Source organism: Melospiza melodia, chromosome Z, assembly GCF_035770615.1.
Source record: "Melospiza melodia melodia isolate bMelMel2 chromosome Z, bMelMel2.pri, whole genome shotgun sequence".
Taxonomy (NCBI): Eukaryota; Metazoa; Chordata; class Aves; order Passeriformes; family Passerellidae; genus Melospiza; species Melospiza melodia.
The window spans coordinates 49,367,738-49,391,869 of NC_086226.1; the positions used below are offsets into that span (position 1 = coordinate 49,367,738).

The following is a 24,132-nucleotide window of genomic DNA, read 5'->3' on the forward strand; positions in this document are numbered from 1 at the left end:
AGAGTATGTCACTGAAGTAAAAGAATGGGATACATGGGGGAGTTAAAATTAAACAGTCACTCCAGGCATTTTCTAACCACAGCATAAGCATCTTTAAAAATCCTGCTACACACAGGTAGATGCAGCTCCCTTTTCACTTCAGAAATAGAGGTATTAGTTAATCCCAGGGAACTAAACTGTTCAGAAAAAACTAACAGAAACATCCCAGAAAGCATGCACACACCCAGAAGTTAATGCTGGTTTCACATTGCATAAAACCTCCAAACCCCATATCTGTATTTTACAAATGTGTAAATGTTAAATCAGTTACAGTAGCACACATACAAAGAAAGACAGTCCTACAAAATAACCCAATGGCCTTTCTGTAGAAGAAGAAGTCATACCAAGTTGAATGCTCCAATTCCAAGTTTCACTCCTCCTTCAAACTGGTAGTACGTTTCATTTTTGCTTTTGTTCCCCTGAGTCGTCTGTAGCACCTGATGACATTCCCTTGTGATGGAGAAAAAAACGAGGGAAGGGGAAACACAACATAGAAATTACTGACTGGTGACTAGGATAGATACAAAAATATTCCTTTGTATTTTGGGAGTATTAATGCCACTCCAACTGCTTATATTACTTTTGAATTCAAGTGTTTTCTAATAGCTTACTTGTATATTTGATAACTTGTCCTAATTTTCAGGCCACCTTTGATAAAGTTGATCATATTTTCATCCTGGAAGAAAAAGATCTAACTGTAAAATATTGTGTGATCATATTACACATAACACATACATAAAAATCCTCCAACTACATATAAATTTATTAATAAGCTTATGTCATAGTAGGAAACACTAAAAACGTTTTTCAGTCACTAGGTGTGTCTCTAAGACTGACATTAACACTCGCTCTAAGTTGTCAGGGAAACATTTCTTTAGTGCACATTACAAATTCTAAAACTGAAGAGAGAGGTGAAAAAGAAAGTCGAAGTGTTAGTTAAGGCAGAATTTGTGATGTATCTAAATGAACCAAGAAAGCTCTCCACCAGATGGTGCTGCAGGAACTGTTTCAAACATTTGGAAATGGTGATTCTGACATACACAAGGAAGCCCACAGAAACTGGCAGAAGACAAACTGAAAAATCCCTCGAACAGATGAAACTATTGCTGATCAAAAGTTACTACCTGTGTTATTCAATTTACGTGCTTACTAGGAAAACCAAAACAAAGCCACAATGTACTTGCCATCAAAACTAAATTCCTGAAAAGCAAAATATTGGTTCAACAGGATGAATTTTTTTATCCTAGAATTCAAATAAAAGGGGAAGATGCTGGCATTTCAGAAATGCAAATTTAAATACTTAGGAACAGTATATACAACATGGAAAATGAAAAGAGCAACAAAAAAAGGCCTCAGAATGATCAACCAAAGAAATTCTGGCTTTCATAAAAAGATTACCATTTTAAAACTCCTCATCTCTCTTGTCTGCAAGTCTGAACACCCAAATGCAAGTGTTTCAGTACAAGAATTCTATTTCCCTCTGAATGTTTACATTTTTGTTATCATCATCATCATCCTAACACTAATCATGATCAGCCAAAGATGAAAAATATGAGGCAGCACAGCAATCAGCAGAGTAGGGTATTACAGTCAAAAGCAATACAGATGTGGTGTTTTGGAGAAAATATACATCTAATGGTTTTTTATTATTTTATACTGTCCTAACTCACCACCTCCAACAACATTCTTTTCATGGTTAAAACAGACTCCACCCACTGAATAAAAATAAAAGAAGGGTTAATTCCACATGACTAGTAAAGGAGCAAGCTAGTTACAGGAAAGATTAGCATTCCACTAATAGTATTTCCTGACACTTCTGGCCAAATCAAGTAGTTCCTAAGTCATAAGCAAAAGGAACTTATTCTGACCTTAGTGTATCCTATGTGCCTTGCTTCTTTCTCATAATTTATACTGGAAAAGATCATCTATAATATATATTTAATAAACACTTGTTAAACACTCACATATCGTCAAAAAGTATGATGAACAACTCCTGTTTTCAGGAATCAAGTTTCAAATTGAATTTGAAAACTCTGTAGCATGAAGTCCCTGAATTACAACCTAAATCACTAGCACCACACAGTATAAAATACCAGATCTTTCTGTGAGCTGAATTGTTACCTCAGCAACGCTAAGCATGCCCATTTTATAAGCATTCATTACTTTATTATTCCTGACACCATGTGCACACAGAGCAAGATGGAATTGGAAATTACACATGTGTATCAGCTGAAGTTTTGTTAGTTGGAAAACATTCTACTCATTCATGCAAAAAATGACTTGTACTTTCAAACAATACACTTCCTCATACTTGAAAATATTTTTATGCAGGCACTGGACACTGTCCTATGTGATCCAATGTGCAAATCATTTAAACATACCATTTTGTATAAAACAGGAGGTATGTTTAAAAGGTGGTATGTTTATACCTTAGGGTAATACCTTGATATCTGAATATCATCTTTGGTTATTCATACAAACAAAGAGAGAACTTTGCTGAGCAGCACAAGATTTACCATACTTTCAACTGCTGCCATGAAATAACATTCAATAGCAAAAAATTTTTATTTGAACATCACATCTTTTGTTGAGAAACTGACTTTACCTGTACGAAGGTGAGAGCGGCTTTCTGTAATAAGCACTCAGCATAGCAGATTTCAGCATGCATTTCCTCTATATAAGAAAGAAAAGTTATTTACTATCAGCAATGTCATTGTCAATACTGTCTTCTTGGGGTCAATGGAACAAACAAAATGCTGCCAAGACAAGAAAGAAAAAAAAAGAAAGAAAGGAAAAAAAAAGCAAAATTCTGCTGTTGCCATTTCAGTAATTGCTGAGTAATAGCTCTAACACACAAATCCCAACAGAATTCTTCTATTTCCCTTCTTCTCAGACAAACATTGTCAGAGCTGACCTCAGTCTATGGCAAAAGCTACTTGACATTCTGGTGGATGGGTCTCCTACAATTTTCATTGATTCTAAGCTTAACAGCCCACTGCAACTCAGTCTTTCAGGCCTCCTTCCACGTCTTACAAGAAATTTCTGTAAATGAATATTAACCCTCACGGAGGTTCAGGCTTTTCCTACATCCACTGAGACATTATGAACAGGTTTTCACCAAGTCATGCTTAACAAACTGAAAGCCCCAGGCAGACTCTCTGTCTTCATGCAGCACTAAAGTACATTTGATTTAACACACATGACACAAGTTGCTCTGCACCCATGCTGCAAGACCAGCCACATGCACAAGGCTGCTGTATGTACAGTGCATACGTGGTGAGTTTGATGTGTCCAAGTATTAAAGAGGATTCTTGTGCCAGGTTAGAAAAAAATGCATACTTGACTCTGCCTGAATCAGAAATAGGAGATCAGCATTTTCAGAGCCATGAACAATGTACTGATACCATTTCCCAAAACACCTTAAGGCAAAACAGACAAGCACAAAACTTGTTAATATATTCAGATTCCAATGCAACTAATGACAAGGATGTACTCCTCCGCATCAATGGTTCTTAAACTTTTGGGAGCTCTCTTAAGTCAAAAAAAAAGAAGTTTCCCTTCAGTCCTATAATGTGTTGTGAAAGGCATTCCTTTCTTAATTCATGCATGCTCAGAGACAAAAAAACCCCATTAGCCTGAATTCTCCACTGAAGCTTTGCATTCAAATTAGAAAAGATTATATACATGATTTGCATGTTTATTACTGTAAGACACCAGTAAAGTCAGAATTAAGCATATTTGTATACATTGGTAGGGATAGTTTTGAGCTTTTTTCACTTTTTTATTTTAACTGTGTTATTTAACTACTTACCTTCAGTCAACTGATCCACTGTCTGTTTAGAAACTAGATTGGACAAGGATTCCACCACTGTGCTTCTTTTCCTGAATCTAAATAGGTTGTGCATGGAAGAAAAGAAAGCCACACATTTCAACACAAACCTGAATTTAATAACTGGAATTCTTAAAAACTTCCAACCAAAATTTACAGAGATTCTTAGCAAAACGATCATGCGTCAACAGTTTCAATTCTTTCAGTAGTCTAAAGACTTGTATGCCTCTAGGCTAAAGAGCCTATCCCACATTAAATGCATGCTTGCAATTTCCATTAATCTACATTAAATGCGTGACAGCTTCAACCCCACTGCCACTCACTAGCTACAGAGGTGTCACTGATGCTGGGCAAGACACTTTAACTGGAATTCAAAGTTTTATGAATTGCGTTTTTCTGTTTCTTAAACATGCACGCAAAATTAGAATGAAAAAATGAAAAGGAGCTCTGTTTTCAACAAACATGTTTCAGTATTTTATGGTGGTTTATGCCAGATAAAATGCCATAAAATCACACACTTTACTTACAAGAAATCTCAACTTACATTTTAATTCCAAAAATTAATTTTTGGAAAAAAATTACAGACAACTCGGCATTATGAAGAAGCTAGAGAAACAATGCTATATTCAGAAAATGAATGCACTCTGTAAGCCAAGGAGTCACTGATTATAAATACTAACCATTAGCTTATCATTTTTGTTTACACTACACATTGACAATTGTGGGATCCTGAGAAGAAGATTATAACACTACACATTAACATAATGCACACAAGAAGAGTCAATTAAGGTACATGTAGTTATGGTAATTCTTCAACTTTGAACATTTAATTGCCTTTCTCTTGCATTTTTATGAGTTTTGAGACAGACTAGACCAGAGTACTCATGAATTAAAGTTTATATCCTGCAGAGATGAAATCCTGTACTGCAGCTGTCTAGAACTAGAGGCACATCTAATCTTCAGACACACTAAACAACACAGTTCAGATGAAACTGCAAATTGATAGCACATCCAAAAAAGATGCAGAAACTGCTGACTCCTTCTCTTCTTCAGACAGCATCTGATAATGTTTTCTCATTTCTTTTTTGCCATGGCTAAGATGATGATAATGTTAAATGTCTAAACTAATATTTGGCAGTCATTTTTTGGGGAATAATTGTGATAAAACAGATAACCAATATTGAAGAAGAGATTTGTTTAAACTTTAGCTTCCACAACCCATTCTCTAAGGTTTTTTTTTGCTGTTCAAGAAAGACCAGAAGCAAAATGTTCAGTCCAGATAATTTCTGATGTGAGCAACAGAAATTGCTCTTAACATCGTAAATTTTAAGGTAATCTAAACACATTTGTAACAACAACAAAAAAACTTATTTGGTTTTCAGCAGAAACCTTAGTACAAGCTTAATTGTATCAGACTATTGGTTCAACCTTTGGAAACAACTTTTTTAAGATGTTTGCGTGCTGAGAGGGGACAATTCAAAATACAGGCCTTGAAACTTTTGGAAAAACAAGAAGTTAGAGATGCCAATGGCTCAGACAGTTGAAAAATGTCAGTTTATGTGTAGGTCTACACAGTGAAACAATCATTTAACTAAATGTAGTAGCTATTAATACCCACACAGGACAAGTCTATTGTTGCCACAACACCATGTTGAAAAATATCTTCACCAGTAATGTAGTGGGACTTACTCCACCTTAACAAATTTAGGCCACTCTCATACAGACAAGAGCCTGCTTTTAAAACATACAGAGAACTGGGGTATGTCACAAATAATACTTTTTGGATTTAGTATCTCATTACGGTTGGGACTGCTTGGGCTCACCTTTGGCAGGTTTGCAAAGCATCCTTCATTGTAGAAATCCCCAATTGTATATCCTGCTGTTCAAAGGTCATTGCAGCTTGCATAACTAAAATAGTGCTGTATCCAAGTGCATGGTACATACTATCTTTGGACCTAGGGAAAACATGAATGTTGTGCATTTAAGCAACACTTTACATTGCAATACAAAATTAAATGCAGAGACACTTGTGTAAATTTGTGAAAAGATGGAAGAATTAAGCAGGAAAGTAACAGATCTGATAATATAATCTACAAATGTTTATTGGATAATTAGGACTTAAAAAGCCTTGAATAGACATCATTTTAGCTCACTTTCTCGACTTGTTAGAGAGAGCTCACATCTCATGAGTTCATAATAGATAAGGATAATAAACTTCAGGGTGAGACTTCAAAAACAACCTCTCCTGAGTTTTATTCTCCCTGACCTTGGAGCAAGAAAGATCCTGGTATTCCAACAGTAATATCATCTTCCACTGAGCTTAACTGCAACTAATTCTAAGATATAATATTCCTGGCCTACTGCCTTCCTCACATGAGCTCTCCAGACCACTAAAAGCAAACACTTGATAGCTGCGTCATCCTTCTGATGTTTCCTTTAAAGCTGTCTTTGAGCTTGTTTGTACAACATCAACCAACGTATCACTCTTAATCCATTCTTACTAGCACCATACAGAGAGAGAATATTACTTCACTCTATTGACATTGGCTACATATCCCTCTTGCCAACACATCCCTCAATACCACACGCTCCTTTCAGACACAGACAAGAGAAGAATGGTGGATGGGATTCAGATCCCAGTCCTAAAGATCAGCCACTCAGACTGCCTCCCGATGAAGTCACAGGTAAGACAGGTTGCATCTGTGATCTTCTCCATATTCTTTAATTCCCTACATCTGCACTGCCATACTTTTCTTCTCAGTGGAAGAAGGGCAACAGGGGAACAAGGAAAATAGTCAGAACATAAAAAGATGAGCTTAAAGATAAGCACCAGACTCAAACATAATAAAAAACATAACCAAAAGACTATTCTGGAGCTTTGCTCCAGCTTTTCTGTATTGTCAAAAACCGTTTCATTTTACAAATTATTTGATCAAAGATGCATTGAATATGGTCTTGCTCCCCAGCCTTTCCCCTCTGCTTGAGGACAGACAGACAGCTAGAGTGATCAACTCTACAACATCACAATTCAGTGCTTCATAAACAATGTTAGATGTCTTTAATGACCCAAAAAAAATGTTTAAAAAACCATAAATATGGAGAAATTTTGGAAAGAAGAGAATAAATTAAAATTACTATCTTCAGACACTTTAAATTAACCTTCAGGTATTAAATACTGCCTGTTTAAAACAACAACTTCAGGAAATAACAGAATCTCACCATGGACGAAGTAGTTCCAGCGCTTCAGAGAACTTATTGTTTAGAAACAAGTTCAGTGCCATTGAACATTCTTCCAGAGCACACTTGAGATCCATCTTGGATGCCCTAAAAAACAGATTCTTAGTTTACTCAAACTGTAAATATAAACAAAAATATTTTAAATGCCTTTTTGTTATGTAACACAGGTCTTTTGCGGTGATTTTTTTGTAATTTAATTTTTCAAAACTAAAGCATATGCTTGACACTTTATCTATGTTACACAGGTGCATTGCTTATTTAAGTGATGTTTATAGCTCTGTCCTCCTAATCTTACCAGAAAAATTCTCAAATTTTATCATCATGTCCAAGCTCTCAATCTTTCCCATCAGTAGAAATGCTGTTCCAGACTCTGTGCTCATATTAGAATCTCAAAAGAGGTCACAAGACAATATTTTAATCTAAAAAAATCAGTAAAGACACATACAGCGAACAGGTACACTACAAATAGTTCTGTCAGAAACCTAGCTATGCCAATAGCTTTTGTTCATCCTAATTCACTTCAAGTAAAAGCACTTGCACTTGCTTAAGCAGAACCCATCTCAACAAACACATTCTTTGGCCAGTTCTGTCTGAAATACTCAGGGGCACTCACAAATTATTCCATGGGCCAAACCTGGGACAAACTGACAATCATGGCAGTGACATACTGCCAGAGGCTACACAGCCATCAATGTGCACAGATGGATCTGGAAAAGATAATCTCTCTACAGCTTTAAAACAACAGGTTTAAACTAGATAATGGGCTTTCTCCAAGTACAGTTAAGCAGTGGTAAGCAACAGATCATGTCAATGAGATAAATATTTAAGTACTGAACTGAAGTGAAGAATTGTAAAGGAGGAATTTAAGAAAAGAACAACAGAGGAGTACAGCTGCTCTAACAGTTAAGACACGCATAAAACAAAGAGTGGGGTGAAAATATGAAAATATGACTGGACAGAGGGCTTTTTTGCCCTCCAAAGAACAGTCTTGAAATGGCTTATAAAGATCAAAACTTTTTTAAATCACTCAATTTTATTAAATAATTCCAGGAATATCATCTGCTAGCAAAAACATTCCAAATAAGTACTTTTAACTACATTTAAAGGCTGATTTTTTTCCTAGTACACAAGCAAGGACCTGAGTTAGTCCCTTAATAACACATTATCCCTACCCTCTGTGCGTTCCCATGCTTTTGTATCTTCTTTTCCCATCTGTGTCTAATGAAACTCTTTTCACTTGGTCCATGCCTAGTTAGATTACTCATTCCATTTGCTCTGCCTTTCCTGCTAGGAAGAATGGGTTAGTTGCTTTCAAAAGTTTTTCAAGAAGGTAAAAACAAAAGGTGGGAAGAGAGTGGGGATGGATTTTTTCCTTCCTTTAAATACCAAATTGGCACTAGTTGTCTGTAGTGGCAAAATAAAAAACACCACCACCACCACATCAGTAACTGAAGTTCATACCTACTAGACACCAAGAATTAGTTTTTATTTCTTCATACTTGCACACTACAATTATTTTGTGACTAGCACTGAGGCAGTGGCCTGTTCCAGGTCTGTCCCCAAACAAATGCCAAGATCAGTACTAAGGTGCGTGGAATCTTCAAAATTACAGAGGACAAATGGCCCTTTTGGTCCTCTCCTCCTTGCAGGCATGGTTACTAACTTTGTGGTGGGCCAAGAACTCTGTCAGCCATGGGAACAGAAAAACCCCTTGTGAGGCAATTTTCTGCTTCACATACTATGGAGAATATGAATGGTGATCTGAAGTCAAGAGAGGGAAGAGAATGGCAAACAAGGCATGTATAATCATACAGTTCATAAAACAATCTGAAGAAACATAGACCCCTGGTAACTACAGGTAATTTAACAACTGATGAAAGCCTTAAAACACTAAGTTTCAATATACTGGTGTTCAGCCTCAAAACAGTATGCTTCCCACATGAGAAGCATGAGCAGAGAAATAGTATCACAGTACTCCACCATTGTAGCACTTCTCCGAAGGCAAGGACCAAGATCTAAGGGCAACGTTTTGTTTTCAACTGCTTTACTAAGCCTCATCTTAATGAACAGAAATACATTTTCTGCACTTGTATGTTGTAAATCTGCACACTTCCACCTCTGCAATCAGAAACTGCTGGAACTTCCACTGGACAGAAAACCTAATCTTTATTTCATTTAACACACCCATGGACATGACAGCATTTTAGCTGCATGTATGGATGGTTTGCCATCAGGCTCCCAAATCCTATCACACCACCAGCTTGAGCATCACCACAGTACATCAGTATTTGCAAAGTGATCTCACAAACCACGGTTGTGTAAGGACACAAAACTGTATTTTCCCAGCTAAATGGGTAAGAAACATATCTCTCTAGCACCTGGCTATCGTGTTTTTTGCCCTTTACTACAGACTCGTTCCCCTGATGCTGCCTACATGCGACCAAAGTCTGCAGACAATGCAAACAGTATTCCTTAAGTTAATGTATTTAATATTCCCTGCATCAAGCATGCAAATGATGTTACTCTGCCACTTCAGACATAAAACTTGGGAAGCCAGTTTTCTCAAACTGTCATTTCTGGTAAGTGAATCATATTCTCTACCAGAAATTTCCTCATTCCTGTTTCATTACTCTCCACATATGTTTTCTAATGTTTTCCTACATCCTGCAGCACAAGAACATAACCAGAAGGATTTGTTGCAACTCAGATTCCTAACTTGATAGCGGAATAGTCAGAAGAAAGGAGCACACTGACTCAGAAGCAACCTGGTTATCTTTGCTGGCATTTCTATGCAGTGGCTCAGAATAAGTACATTTCCTCTTCTACTCCTGAAACATCACAAACTAATTTCTACAGCAAGTTACCAGACTAGCGAACAGTTCAGTCAGTAATGCTGACTCACACTCTCTTTCTGACTCATGCTGTTTTCCTTCTATCTTATTTTTTTCCTTATATCCCGTCCTGAAATGGACAGGAACTTTATACATTTTAGTACATTAGATGAACATACTCTTTAATCTAACCCAGAGCAGATTAAGTTAACACTACTTCCATGATGTTATTATGGATTTTACACCTAGCGATTTATTATGGATTTTACACCTGGTGTCATGGTTTAACCCCAGGGGACAGTCAAGCCCCATACAGCAGCTCACTCACTTCCCCAGCAGTGGGATGAGGGAGAGAACTGAAGGGTAAAAGCTAGAAAACTCATGGGCTGAGATAAAGACAGTTTAATAGGGAAAGCAAAAGCCTCACACACAAGTAATGCAAAAAAGGAACTAACTCACTGCTTTTCATGGGCAGGAAGGTGTTCAGCCATCTCCAGGATAGCAGGGGGCCCTATCACAGATAACAGTGACTTGAGAAGACAAACATCATGACTACAAATGTCCACCCATCCTCCTTCTTCTCCCAACTTTATATACTGAGCATGATGTCGAATGGTATAGAATATCCCTTTGGGGCCCAGTTTGGGTCACCTGCGCCTGCTGTGTCTCTTTCCAATCTCCCATATACATGCAGTCCCCTTGCCTGTGTGACTACACGAAAAGCACAAAAGGCCTTAGCTGTGGGAGGTGGTGATCAGGGAGGTCCCTCAGCAGCAGTAACAAAAATATCTCCATATTATCAACCCTATGTTCAGCACAAATCCAAACACAGCCCCATACGAGATGCTGTGAAAAAGGTTAACTCTACCCTAGCCAAAACTAACACTCATCCGCCCCTTATTCCATACCCTTTATGTCACACCAAATGTCACACTTTCCAATACCCTATCACCTTCCCTACTTACCTGTTTTGACAGATATAGAGAAAGACATCATTCCCCTAGTCTGTGGAACACCTTTGTCAAATGTTCGTAAAACGTCCAAAAAATATTTTTTTTGTTGAATCCATGCAGTCTATGACTTTGTCCGTCACCCTTGGTAACAGCCTTTTGTCTTAAGTTGCAAATATAAGATGTGGCTGGGGGTGTAAATTCTATTGCCATCTGTCAGAAGTGGGCAGTTATCTTCTGTTAATCGGGCCACTTGGAAGATATTTTCTGTTAATATGCCATTGAGCCTCACTGTATGACTGATAAAATTACATCATCCCATTGTGAGATGCTCCACCCAGGGGGAGGAGCCAAGCATTCCTACTTGGACATAACCTGAGATTTGGAACACCACAGGCAGCCTTTTCCCACTGGTTTCCCAGAGGAGCAGCTTTTTCCACTGGATTCCCAGAGGAAGACCAGGCCCATCTACACTGCCACTGGACCTTCAGAGGAAACCTGCACCCTTTTACAAGACCATTGTTTCAATAGGACCACATCTGTCACTGCAAGAGGACTGCAGCCACCATTCAATCAGACTACTACCAACAGCCTGACCAACAGGGTGTCAGGTTGTATTCTGACTCCGTCAGTATTGTTTTATATTACTGCATTTTTATTTTTGTGGTTTTTTATTTTTCCTAATAACTGTTATTACTACTCCCATATCTTTGCCTGAGAACCCCTTAATTTCAAAATCATAAAAATTCTGAAGGAGGGGGTTTACATTTTCCATTTCAAGAGAGGCTCCTGCCTTCCTTAGCAGACACCTGTCTTTTCAAACCAAGACAATTTTCCAACCAGGCAGCAATGTTTTGCCACAGTTTAGCAGCCCAGATGGGTTTACCCCTAGGTTGCCAGTTATTCTGCTTCCACTGCTGCCACCCCCACCATAGGGCGACCACCCATGAATCAGTACAGAGGTATAAAAAAAAAAGCATTGGCCATTTCTCTCCTTCAGTAAAGTCTAAGGCCAATTGGATGGCTTTCATCTCTCCTTATTTACTCAATTCATGTTCTCCTCCAGAAATTTCTGTGACTTGTCATAGGGGACTCCATACAGCTGCTTTCCCACAAGCAGAAGGATTAATCAGTAAACAAGGCATATTGCTTCTCAGTTTCCAGGAAATTATTATGTACTGGGACTCTTCAGCGCAAGCCTGGTGACATTCCAAAAATCTTTGCCTTCTGGCCAGCTCATGATTAATTCCAAGTTTCCTGGATGAGAAGGGTTTCCTATCCAAACTGTTTATGTGATCAATGCAACTCCTTTAGTCCTTTTGAGCATCCAACTCAACGCAGGTAACTGGTGCCAGAAGCTGTGTGTCAGTACCAATCATCTCTGAAAGGTGCCAGTATCTCCTTTTCAGTTAGAGTATAGTGGGCTTCAGATCCTCTGTATGCTCAGCTCCAAAAACATAGACGTCAGCCTCAAAACTTCCCTAGTGCTTTTTGCCAGAGGCTCCAAGTAGGTCCACTCTCTCCAGCTGCAATAAAAAGCCTGGTTTTTACATATGTTCAGACTGGCCCTATTCAGACTGGCTCGAGGGCTACAGCATGAACTATTTCCTACTTGATTTGTTCAATGGCTTGTTGCTGCTCAGAGGGCTATTTGAAATCATTCTTCTTCCAGGTCACTTGACAGACAGGGCTACAATCAGACTGCAAGCTGGAATGTGCATTCTACAAAATCCCACACCATCTAGAAAGTCTTGTCTTTTTCTTGCTAGTTGTTGAAGACATCACTGTTACCTTAATAAAAACCACTGGGATCTGACAATGTCCATTTTGATTCCTAAAAGCCGGATCTCTGTGTAGGTCCCTTTACCTTATTCTGTTTTATGGCAAAACCAGCTTTTAAAAGGATTGGATTATTTGCTTCTTTTTCTCAAAAACTCCTTCTACTGTATTTTCTCACAAAATGGTATCATTAACACACTGCAGGTGTTTCAGAGCTTCACCTTGTTCCAGCCTTCATCAGTCTGTGGCAGATGATACAGCTGTGTTTCATTCTGACTGGCAGTCAATTCCAGGTACTACGGACACAGCTCCAAACAAAAGCAAACTGTGGCCTGCACTCTACTCCCAAAGGGACTAACAAAAACACAACAGCAGTATCAATTGTGGCACCATGTGACTTCCTTTGACTCCAGCTCATATGGAAGTTCCTATAGATCCAGTACACCAGGACTCAGAGGTGGTACAACTTCATTCAAGCCACAGTTTACTGTCAGCCTCCACTCTCCACTGGACTTTCATACTGGCCATACAGGGTTGTTAAAGGTAAGCAGGTCTTGCTGACCACTCTGTGGCTCTCTAGGTGACAAATTAGTTTATAAATGGAAATTGGAGACTGAGATTGTGAGACACTGTTCCTAGTGCACAGTTGTGGTGGCAACTGGCACCTGCTGTTCTTCAGCCCAAGAGCAAAAGGGATGTCTGAAATTTCCTCAGTCTACAGGGTAGTTATACCAAAGCCCATCAGCAGCGTTTTGAATCCTTCACATATCCTCTCCTGAGACCGTTTATGCCAAGGATGAAGGGAGCCTCTGCTCCCATCAAGACAGGGTACTTCTACCACTCATGCCAGTCAGGCTAGTCTCAGCTTCCAATGCAGTCAGCTCTTTGGATCCCTCTGTCATCCCAGAAATCCAAATGGATCCATCCCTATGCAGCTTGATGACATTAGGGAACATTGTGCACCACTGTCTACTGAAGCCTTATACTCCTGTGGGGCTCCTGTGCCAGGTCATCAAACCCACACAGTCCAATAAACCTGGTTATTTCTCTCCTCCCCTAGGTGGAGGCAGGGCCCCTTCAATACTGGTCACAATGTTTCCTACTATTATCTTGCAGAAATGGACTTGCACTTCTCTCCATATGTTGTATTGCATTAAATAGTTTATTTATTTGTTGTCTTGCAATGGGTTTGGTATTTTGCACTGAATAATATGTTTGTATCACATGGTTTGTTCTGTTTTTCCCCTCTCTCCCAAAGCCCCTTGTGGTGGTGGTGGTCTCTCCCCAGGTCATTCCTCCTCTCACCCCTCCCATCGCTTCCATCCCTCTCCTCCACCCCCCTTCCCCTGGGTTTAAAAGCTCCCCACAATGAGACTCTTGATCTCTTTTTTTCTCTCCCAGATCCCCTGGAATAGTTCCATAATAAATGTGGGACCTTCGTCCCGAGGACAAAGACTGACTCCAGTCTTTTACTTTTTACTTGTAAGACTGTGAAGGGCCCGAGGGTCCAGAGCTAGCCAGACTGGACCGCCCCCAAAGGCCCCAGGTCAAGTGTACATCCACAGAGTCAGTAGTACGATCGGACTGAAAAATCTGCCTGAAAAACTGTTTACTGGAGACTGAAGTAGCAACTTCAAATTATGGCTGTTTTTCCCTACAATTCCCACACCAGTGCATCTACAATCAAGGTATTCCCATCCATCCCACTTCCTTGTCTCCTCTCCATGGTCCTGCAGGTAAAACCGTAGGGTGCCCCATGGTGTGTATCTTCTATATCCTCTCTCTCAAAGAAAGAGGATACCTGCTGTCAGTTACTGAAATGTAGGCTCACACAGATGGGGTGTATGACATATTCCCTCCGAGTTGCTGGAGCTCCTGCATCAGTTCATCAGTTAGCTTCTCCACAGATTCTGTGATGGAGGAAGAAATACTGTCTTTATATTACCCAAGCTGCCAAATTGCATCAATTGCTGTTGGTGGTGCATCCATCATCTTTCCAAATTACTGTTGTCAAAGGCACTGTTTCATGTGCCCTTGCTACACTTCATAGAAATTTCTGCAACATGAGTAATTGACACAAGATTTGGTCTGGCTCTGTGGGGACCTGGGTGTTGACCACATGAAAATACTTCATTTCTTGAACAGCTAATTCCCTTAGAAAGTGAGTCACCTTCTCTACTGCAGTCCATCTGTCTAAATTACGTGGAATATCATCTTTACAGGGATACCTTCACCCCCTCACACTTGATAAGAATCACGGCCAGAGGTCTTTTCCCCCATTGCTTTGTCAGTGTCTGGGTCCTTGGCAAGTGATCTCAGCCTGGCTCCATACCCACAATTCCACACTGTTGGCTCCATTGTCCCACCAGCACACTAGCTAGGCAGCAATATAGTCATGGATGACTGCTGAAATCTTCTCATGTCTCCCATAGCTCCCTCAGGGATAGAGATCAATTCATGTCACTTCTGGTTCCTGTGATGGCCTTGACAATGGCTCTGAAAAATCACCCTTGTGATGGTTCTGCTTCATCATCCTCACTCTCCTTGTCATTGACTGTTTTTTGCTAAAGCTTTTTGACTGGGTGATTTTGATGTATCTTTCTTCTGCTTCTGTGCAGGGTCCACCAACACCAGCCCACACTGATTCTCTCCTTCAGTGGTTTCAGTGCCATCGCCACAGTTGGTGGGAGTGCAGTAGTCACAGTGTCTTTCAGGTGGCTGGAGCAGCTGCAGAGCCTGTTGTCACCTCACTGTCATATTTAGAGACCTTCTTTTTCTCCTGCAGGTACTAAGCAGCATTGAACATCGTGACAGAACAACTTTTTTCAAAATTTTAGTAGTTTTTCTGGATTCGGCATTTGATCAGGAGTAAAGGTGCAAGCACACTGAAGATGCTCACTGCCCTAGGTACTGGCCCATACAACCCCAAACACCCTGTCATTCTGCATTATCCAGCTTTTGGGCAGATCTCATGTTATCAGTCTGACCTTAAACAAGCTCTGAACCATATGCAACAACATGCTGGCTCCTGGCAAAAAACCCCAGGCTGTTTTGAAGGGCAGTCAAAGGATATTCAGGAATCTTTAAAATCTTGACTACCAGCCTGGAAGACAAGGAAGGAAAAAAAAAAGGAGGAGAAAAAGATATAGGAAGGTGTCTCCCTCATAGGCTGTTCCTCTGAGGAACCAAAAAACCAGAGATGTGATTATTAATTGCTCCCAGCAGGTGACTCCCAAGGCACAAAGGTGCCTGCAATCTTGCATACAGACACATCACGCTGGTGAGCAACGACATTATCATGTGATAAGCCCATTCCATAAAATACAACACACAGAACACGTACTGCAAGTAAGGAATTATTTCGATAATACAGACAAAATACGACAAGTATGAGAGCAAATAAATCCATATTGTAACCAGCAACTATTAAACCAATAAAATGAATATTTATAACAATTTTATTTTAACACACTTTAGTCAGATACCTCCTGATCTCAACCCTTTGCGCCCCACACTGGGCACCAAAAGAGACTCGTGTGGTTTAATCCCAGATGACAGCCAAGCCCCATGCAGCTGCTCACTCACTCTCACACTGGTGGGAAGGAAGTGGAAGGGTAAAAGAGCTAGAAAATTTGTGGGTTGAGATAAAGGGAATTCAATTGGGAAAACAAAAGCTCTACAAACAAGCAAATCAAAACAAGGAATCAACTCACTGCTTCCCATGAGCAGGCAGGTGCTAGCCATCTCCAGGAAAGCAGGGCCCCATCACACATAATGGTGACATGAAAAGACAAATGCTGTCACTGTGAATGTCCTCCCCTTCTTCCTTCTTCCCCCCACTTTATATAATGAGCATGATGTCATGCTCTGGTCTGGAATATCCCTTTGGTCAGCTTGGGTCACCTGAACTGCAGAATCATATAGAATTAACTAGATTGGAAAAGGCCTTTGAGATCAAGTCCAATCTACGATCAAACACCACTGTGTCAGCTAGGCCATAGCACTAAATGCCACACCCACTCTTGATTCTTAAACACCTCCAAGGGTGGTGACTCCAGCACCTTCCTGGGCAGCCAAAGCCAAGTCTTTCTTTCTGTGAAGCAATTCTTCCTAATGTCCAACCTGGACCTCCCCTGGTGTAGCTTAAGACTGAGTCTTCTTGTCATGTCACTGGTTGCCTGTGAAAAGAGACTCATCCCCACCTGGCTACAGCCTCCTTTCAGGCAGTTGTAGAGAATGGTAAGGGCACCCCTGAGCCTCCTCTTTTTCAGGTTAAACAACCCCAGCTTCCTCAGCCACACCTGACAGCATTTGTGCTCCAGACCTTTAATCAACTCCACTGCCCTTCTCGTAACACACTCCAGCATCTCAACATTCTTCCTAAATTGAGGGCACCAGAACTGGACACAGCACTGGAGACGTGGCCTCACCAGTGCTGAGTACAGGGAGACAATCCCTGCCCTGCTCCTGCTGGCCACACTGTTGCTGGCACAGGCCAGGATGCCGTTGGCCTTCTTGGCCACCTGGGCACTGCTGGCTCATGTTCAGCTGCTGTCAGTCACTTCCCTGAGGTCCATTTCTGCCTGGCCACTGCCCAGCCACTCTATTCCAGCCTGTGGCACTGGCTATTGAGGCTAAAGTGCAGGACCTGGCACTTGACCTTGTTAAACCTCATTTTGTTGCACTCCACCCATCGATCGAGCCTGTCCAGGTCCTGCTGCAGAACCCTCCTACCTTCCCTACAGCTCATCGATACTTGCACCCAATTTAGTGCATCTGTGAATTTACCGCAGACATACCTGATCTGCCAATCCAGACTATCAATAAAGATATTTAATGGGGCTGGTGCCAACACTGCTCCCTGGGGGACACCATCAATGAGCAGCCACCAGCTGGATGTGGCACCACTCCCCTCCACTCTCTGGGCCCGGCCACCCAGCCAGTTCTGAACCCAGTGAAGGGTGCTCCTGTCCAAGCCGTGGGCTGCCGGCTTTTCCAGGAGAGTGCTGTGGGAGACAGTGTCAAAGGCCTTGCTGAAGTCCAAACAGACAACATCTACCAGTTGATTCACCTGGTCATAAAAAGAAACCAGGTTGGTCAGGCAGGACCTGCACCTCTGAAATACATGCCGGCTGCCGCTCTCATGTGCCCTCCCAACCTCCTCACCAATGTGGCATTACAGAAGGTGGAAAAGGCCTTGGCTGTGTGTGAGCCCTGCTCACCAGTTACAAAAGCTTCCTTGTATTATCAATCCCATGCTCAGCACAAACCCAAAACACAGCCCCATACCAGCCACTGTGAAGAAAGTTAATGCTACCCCAGCCAAATGAAATAAAAAGGATCAGAAAATTGTGCTATACTGAATGTTACAGCAAGATAATAATGTTACATTACAAGGAGAATAAAATGCTACTGTATTACAGTCCTGACACTTTAGGCATTTTTTTCCCCAAGAGATAGCATTTTTTAGGTTTTCCTCTCACTGCTATTTCAAACTTCTTTCAGGAAAAAAGAGGAAATGTTGTGAATCCCAGCAATAGTTTGTGTACTTTGTGTTTGATGATAAACTAATGAAATTATTCTAATTCAGTGGGAATATACTGTCCATAAGCAAGTTAATTATTAGCAACTTTAAGTAGGTTCTTCTAACAAGCTACTTGGAACCACAACAGAAACAAAGCATAAGAATACAACCTGAAAACCCCAGACATACTGGAATACTCACTTATTAGGACAACAGTCCTCAAGATGAACAAAGAACAAAAACATTATTAATTTAAAGCATCAGAACAGTTTACAACTTAAGTTCCTTTCCTTTTTTCCCCCCTCTGTAGATTAATAGAAAAAGGGAGCATAACTACCAGCCTAAAAAAAGGAAAAGTCAGTGCATTAGTATTTAAAAGTTATGTACACATGAGTAATGAGTTAGGCAATGACATGCATCTCTCTACATCAGGGTTTAGAGTATTCCTGAAAAGCCATTATATAGCTGAAGTTGAACCTTAACTTGGTATATGTGGCTGTCTTTGTATTTGCAGAAGATTTAGTAAGCTTTTAACAATCACCCCAGGTGCAGTGATTTACCAACTCTTCTCTTAGAAGGGGTTTCAGGAGGTACTGCAGAATGGGAGAACTGCAGAAAAAAATTTACCTGTAATCTATCAGTGCTTTCCACCTTTTATATTAAATCTTTAGGACCGGGTCCCACATCACCTTTTTAACATCAGCTAGACTCAAGTGTTCAAGCAACACTTTACATGAACAGGGATTGAAGAATTTAGTTCTTAAACTTCTAAAACATTTTGTTGGCTTTTTTTACAACACGGACAAAATAATCAGCCTTATCTGATAAACAACACTGAATAGCCAGCAAATTGGTTTCGTTCAGCTGTTCTAATCAAAGGTAGCCTCACTACAGTTACTAAAAATGTTTGTAATGATTAGTGAGAATAAAGCAAAATTTTAAGTAATAAAGACCACAAAAAAGTGAAACTAGCAATAACTGTTTTAAGATAATCATATTAAGATGCAAATCTGACACAAACTAAAGGAAAAATAAGGTCTTCTAAAAATGCAGGAAATATGGAGAAAATGCTATTTTGAGTACAAGTATCAAGAAAACAAGATGCATTACAATTAAGAGAAAATTTTCCCAGGACATAAACACTGTAGCCAACAAGTGACCCTTAACATTTAGATGAGCTAAATCAGAAAGAAAGTATTTTAGAGGCATTTACTTTCATAAACTTAAATAAGTATCACCTCGTGTGTGAACTACAGTATCGGCAGCAAGAAGCTATCATATGTAGTACTCTTCTTGAACAGCATTTATCCAAGTGTGTGCTGGAGTATCTACTGCCAAACTGACGATGACAAAAACAGCTTTAAAACGGATTGCTCTCAGTTGGTTCTTGTCTTCTGGAGGAAGATTGTTAAGTCAAATAGTCATAATATGCTGTCAAAATCTGATACTGTCACTATACAGAATGTTTATATGCTTCCTGAAGTAGATCTTTCCCTTTGCAGCAATGAATTGGTTCAAGAAAACTCAATATTGAACTGCTTATATTTTACCATATCAAAAAGAGTAACTATCTTAAACAGCCACAACAACATGACTTCTTAACAGGAATTAACAGTTGATCCTCAGTAGAATCTATCCCATACTTTCATTTTCTTGGCTAGAAGGCTCTGACTATTTTTGTAAACTGCTCTACTTCAACTTTAGTGATCCCTTGTAATGTCCAAGAACAGCGATAATTTTGAAGTTTTTTACTTGACAGGAATCCTTTTCTCTTCCCTCCACATACCAAGGGAACTATGTGCAAAACACACTATGCTTTTTCCACACACCTGACCCTGAGCTGTGTACTTCCAGGCCTGCTTAGCATAAAATAAACTCAAATCCAGCCCTCCCATGCAGAGGGCCCAGGGCCTGCCACTAGGGCTGAAATGCCCCAGCCCTAGAGATGCCACAGCAGGCAAGGAGAAACACCCCTCTACGGTTAGGGTGAGAAGTGCCTCCCTCCCATAGGCCTTTGCAGGCACATGTTAATGTCTTGAGTTCTATTAGTTTGTACAGTTGTTCCACCCCAGTTCAGCCCTCGTTCATCATATTTGTACATTCCCTAGAATGTTCTCCCCTCTCCTGATCCCACTTTGTTGCAGTGTTCCATTCCTATTACACTACTGATTCCCCTGGTTGGCTGTCTCTGCTCTGCACCACTTCCATCTGTTCCCATTGGTCCTTGACCCTCAGATCAACCCCTTTTTCCCACATAAAATTCTGTGCCACTCAGCCCAAGTTCATCTTTGTCCCTGGACCCCCTCCAAAGCAATAATCAGCTTTTGGATCTCCAAACAAAGACCTTCCCCTCTTTTGTCAGCCATTGTAGCAAGTGGGCTCTGGACCACAAGAGCCCTAGTCGCTCTCAGAAGAGCCTGCTGAAGCACACTGCTTCACTCCCAGTCTCCTTGGAAGACTTTCTCCCAGCCAGCATCAAAAGCTGGACTAAAATTACAGTATCAAACATCACAGTTTACAGGTCACAGACATAATAAATCATCACTTCATGTTCATGTCTTGCATAACTTCACACTGCGAAAATGCACTTGATGTCCTCTTGCCTGGTTTTACTATACAGCAGAAATCCAAAACATTTGAAAAACTGTCACCACCATATTACTACTCTTTTTTTAAACTGAAATGGCTCAGACACCTTGTATTACTGCAGCAAAAGTCTGTTCCTGGCATAATTCTTTTTGCTGTGTTTTAATTTTAAACGATGCTTCAGATTAGAAGCATGTCACTAGGACAAGAATACTAACATCCTTATTTCTGCAACATTTAAAAATCATACATTAAGAAAAAGGTAATTGTTAAGGAACAGGTTCTTTGTTGATTTCTGTCAGTCCTCAAACATTCAAACACTGGAAGTCCTGTCATACTCTACTGTTACTTCAGTCTCCGTGAAGGAGAAAGAGGAATCCTCCTTTGCTGTGGCAGAGACTCCTTCTGCCTAGCTCTGTAAAATACTATACAAACCCCATATCTTTTATTTTCTTTGACTATTTTATCTTCCACCGACATGTGTCAATTCGTCTTGTGATTAACACCTTTCCTCTGTAAAGTTTCACATTCTTTCAATAAACTTTAAGTAGAAATCACAGAGTGTATGTCTGTGAGTAATAGGAAACATCTCTATCATGTTTATTTAAGGAAACACCAGTGAAGTATGGCTCTTAGTACCTTTTTAATGTTCATCCAAATAGAGGGCAGTCTACTGTGTCTAAAAAGCTTGCAGGATTGCTTATCTCCTCGTGAACACTTTTTTCTGATGTTTTGTCCTTAAAATACCTATTTTAAGGCAGCATTTGATGTTTTTATATGCACAGCTAGCAACTGCAAAGATTTGAAATGTCCAACAGGAACCACTTTCACATAAAGACTAGCATAGGCCCATGTGTATTCACTGTACCTGAGCAATCATACAGACAACTCAGATATTATTTCTGTCTGGAAATATTTCTTCAAATAACTTTCTTCATGTTTTGAAAGCACTGGACTTCTCACCACTAAGTTTGTAATTTTAAAAGAAAAATGGCTTTTGCATCTTATCCCTCTCATGCATTACTCATATACCCAACAACAGTAATACCTGTTTTCTATCTAGTGCTGTACCAAAATTTAGATTCAATCCCTTCTTAAAGGACAGTATTAGATGCTATCACTTTTATTAGTCATTTGCAGAAAGATGCAGCACAAGTCATCACACAGAAGGTGAGAAACTTGTAGAACTACCTTCCTGTAACAGAGCAGTGGGTTGCACTAGTGCTCATGGCAAAAGCCCACCAAGAGCATCATGAAATGAAGCAAAATAACTTGTTGTAAAATCCTACTGAGATAGTATGTTAGATCTAGATTTTATGTTCTAGAGTTTTTAGTGAAGAATGGCTGAAGGCATTACAATCCACGCACATAGGAAATGTTCAAAACAGCAAATGGAAATAGCTTTTTAGTTGTGTTGTATTTTCTTATACAAGGGATTACTCTATATGTCACAAGTGAGAGACTTCTGTATGATTTGGTTTAAACAAATACAAGCAGAAATGCACAACCTTTAGGAATAATTCCGGTATCAAGTCGGAACCTAAGGAATTCTCATCAATGCACATTATCCTGAGGGACAACTGACATATGCAAGAAATTGCACACAACCCTCAATCCCACACAATGCTACAGCTGGCATATGTCTTTCAGTATCTTGTTGGACAGGTACAGGACTCAGCCTCTGAAGGGTCATCAGACAAGCCTCATGAAGCTAAAATTTTCTTCTTTTGCCTATAGGCATGCCATGCACACCTTTCACCCAGAGAATAATTCAGAAATGCAGAATCAAATTGAGTAACCTGTCTCACAGCTGAACATTTCTTGCTGCAAAGATACTAAAGTATATGACGTCCTTGATAATTCTGGAGAAATATAAGATCACGTGATCAATATTTTTAAAATGAGAACAGAAATATTGTTGCAAACTTTTTTATCATTTAATCTAAAACTCAGTGTTCAACACCATTTATAAACACACAACAGAAAAATGGCTAAATGCTGTAAGAAAAATGCCTTAAGGCATACCGCTAGGCATATGAAACAATTTGCAATTTATATAAAGCATTTCCTGTCCTAGGCTATTACCATTAATACAGAAAGTCTTCAGTCAACTGGTCAGTATAGTAAACAGTAACTTATTTTACCCAGGTATTAAATCCACTAGTCACACCTCCACAGCAAATTCTGCATTCATGATGTATACACTCCTTCTTATGAGAAGCATGAATTTTAGATAAATAAAATATTTATGGTAAGCACTGAAAAAAAATTTCTTGCCAATGCAGGCAAACTTTATTCCTTTGAAGGCTCACAGTCTTCATTGTTCCAGAACTTCACCAATGCATGCAATATTCTGAGTGCTGACCACTCACTTAAAAAAACCCAACTGGCAGCAAAATTATACAAAACTGTGCTAGCCAAATTTGAAAACAGAAAGAAATTAGTTTAAAAGCCTGGTATAAAAAATGTACCCAACATCACACAAATTTGAAAACAAAGAAACAAACAAAAATAATCAAAAATCTCGCCAGCAAACACACAACTGACAAAACACCCCCTAAACGGTCATTTAGTTTAAATTACATTAGGTTATGCAGCTTGGTATTCAGGCAAAACCATCAGAGTAACACACTTATTTTCACTTATTCCTCCCTTAGGACTTCCTTACACTGTATTTGAAATCTTATTCTATAGCAGAGAGAGACAAACAGCATTGTTATTGCACAAGCCCTTCCCTGGTACTACCTTCCGTTTGAATTTTTGGAGACAACTATCCGCCCACAGAGCTGGTAATATGCACAATGCAAAGACCATGGTAGAAAGCAATTCAGATTAGTATAGTTGCATCTCCCTCCTCAACACTACCTCACCATGAGATAGCAGCATTTAGCCAGCTACTTGTATCTTTATCAGTGAATTTCGGGATCATTGCTGCAATACTAATGGACTTACCCATACAATCCTTTGAATGATCAAGCCAACTCACCACTAGGCCATTTTCCTTCCTTTAATACCACTGGGGGTTTTGCTTCATTGCTTGGGGGTTTTGTTTATTGTTGGGTTAGGATTTTTTAAATAATTTCTTCTACCTCAGATTACAGTTGTGGCAGAAAAGATGATTCAGAGCAAAAAGAAACAGTAGCTAGCTGATATTACACATTTGTATACATAAAGAGAAAGAATGGAAAACTATTTTTTAAAACAAACAGCTGTGGAAAAGGAGTGAGAGCTCTCAGAAAAACAGTGAGAAGGGAAGAGATAACTGAAGGAGAAAAAAGGAGATAGCTGCTTCTATTGAAAACAAATTATTATTAAAATAGTATGCACCGAAATCAGCTGAGAATTACTTCACAGTTT

The 24,132-nt window shown here is 39.7% G+C and overlaps 1 protein-coding gene across 2 annotated transcripts in view; it reads right to left on the reverse strand.

The window, feature by feature from the left end:
* TTC39B (tetratricopeptide repeat domain 39B) overlaps positions 1–24,132 on the reverse strand; it is a 74,658-nt gene that overhangs the window by 17,697 nt on the left and 32,829 nt on the right. For both annotated transcript variants that reach the window (XM_063181301.1, XM_063181302.1), the window contains 6 exons: positions 7,088–7,192; positions 5,692–5,823; positions 3,851–3,927; positions 2,645–2,712; positions 651–715; positions 384–489 (listed from right to left, as the gene is read on the reverse strand). In XM_063181301.1, the coding sequence (XP_063037371.1) occupies positions 384–489; positions 651–715; positions 2,645–2,712; positions 3,851–3,927; positions 5,692–5,823; positions 7,088–7,192 (553 nt within the window). The remainder of the gene's footprint in view (positions 1–383; positions 490–650; positions 716–2,644; positions 2,713–3,850; positions 3,928–5,691; positions 5,824–7,087; positions 7,193–24,132) is intronic.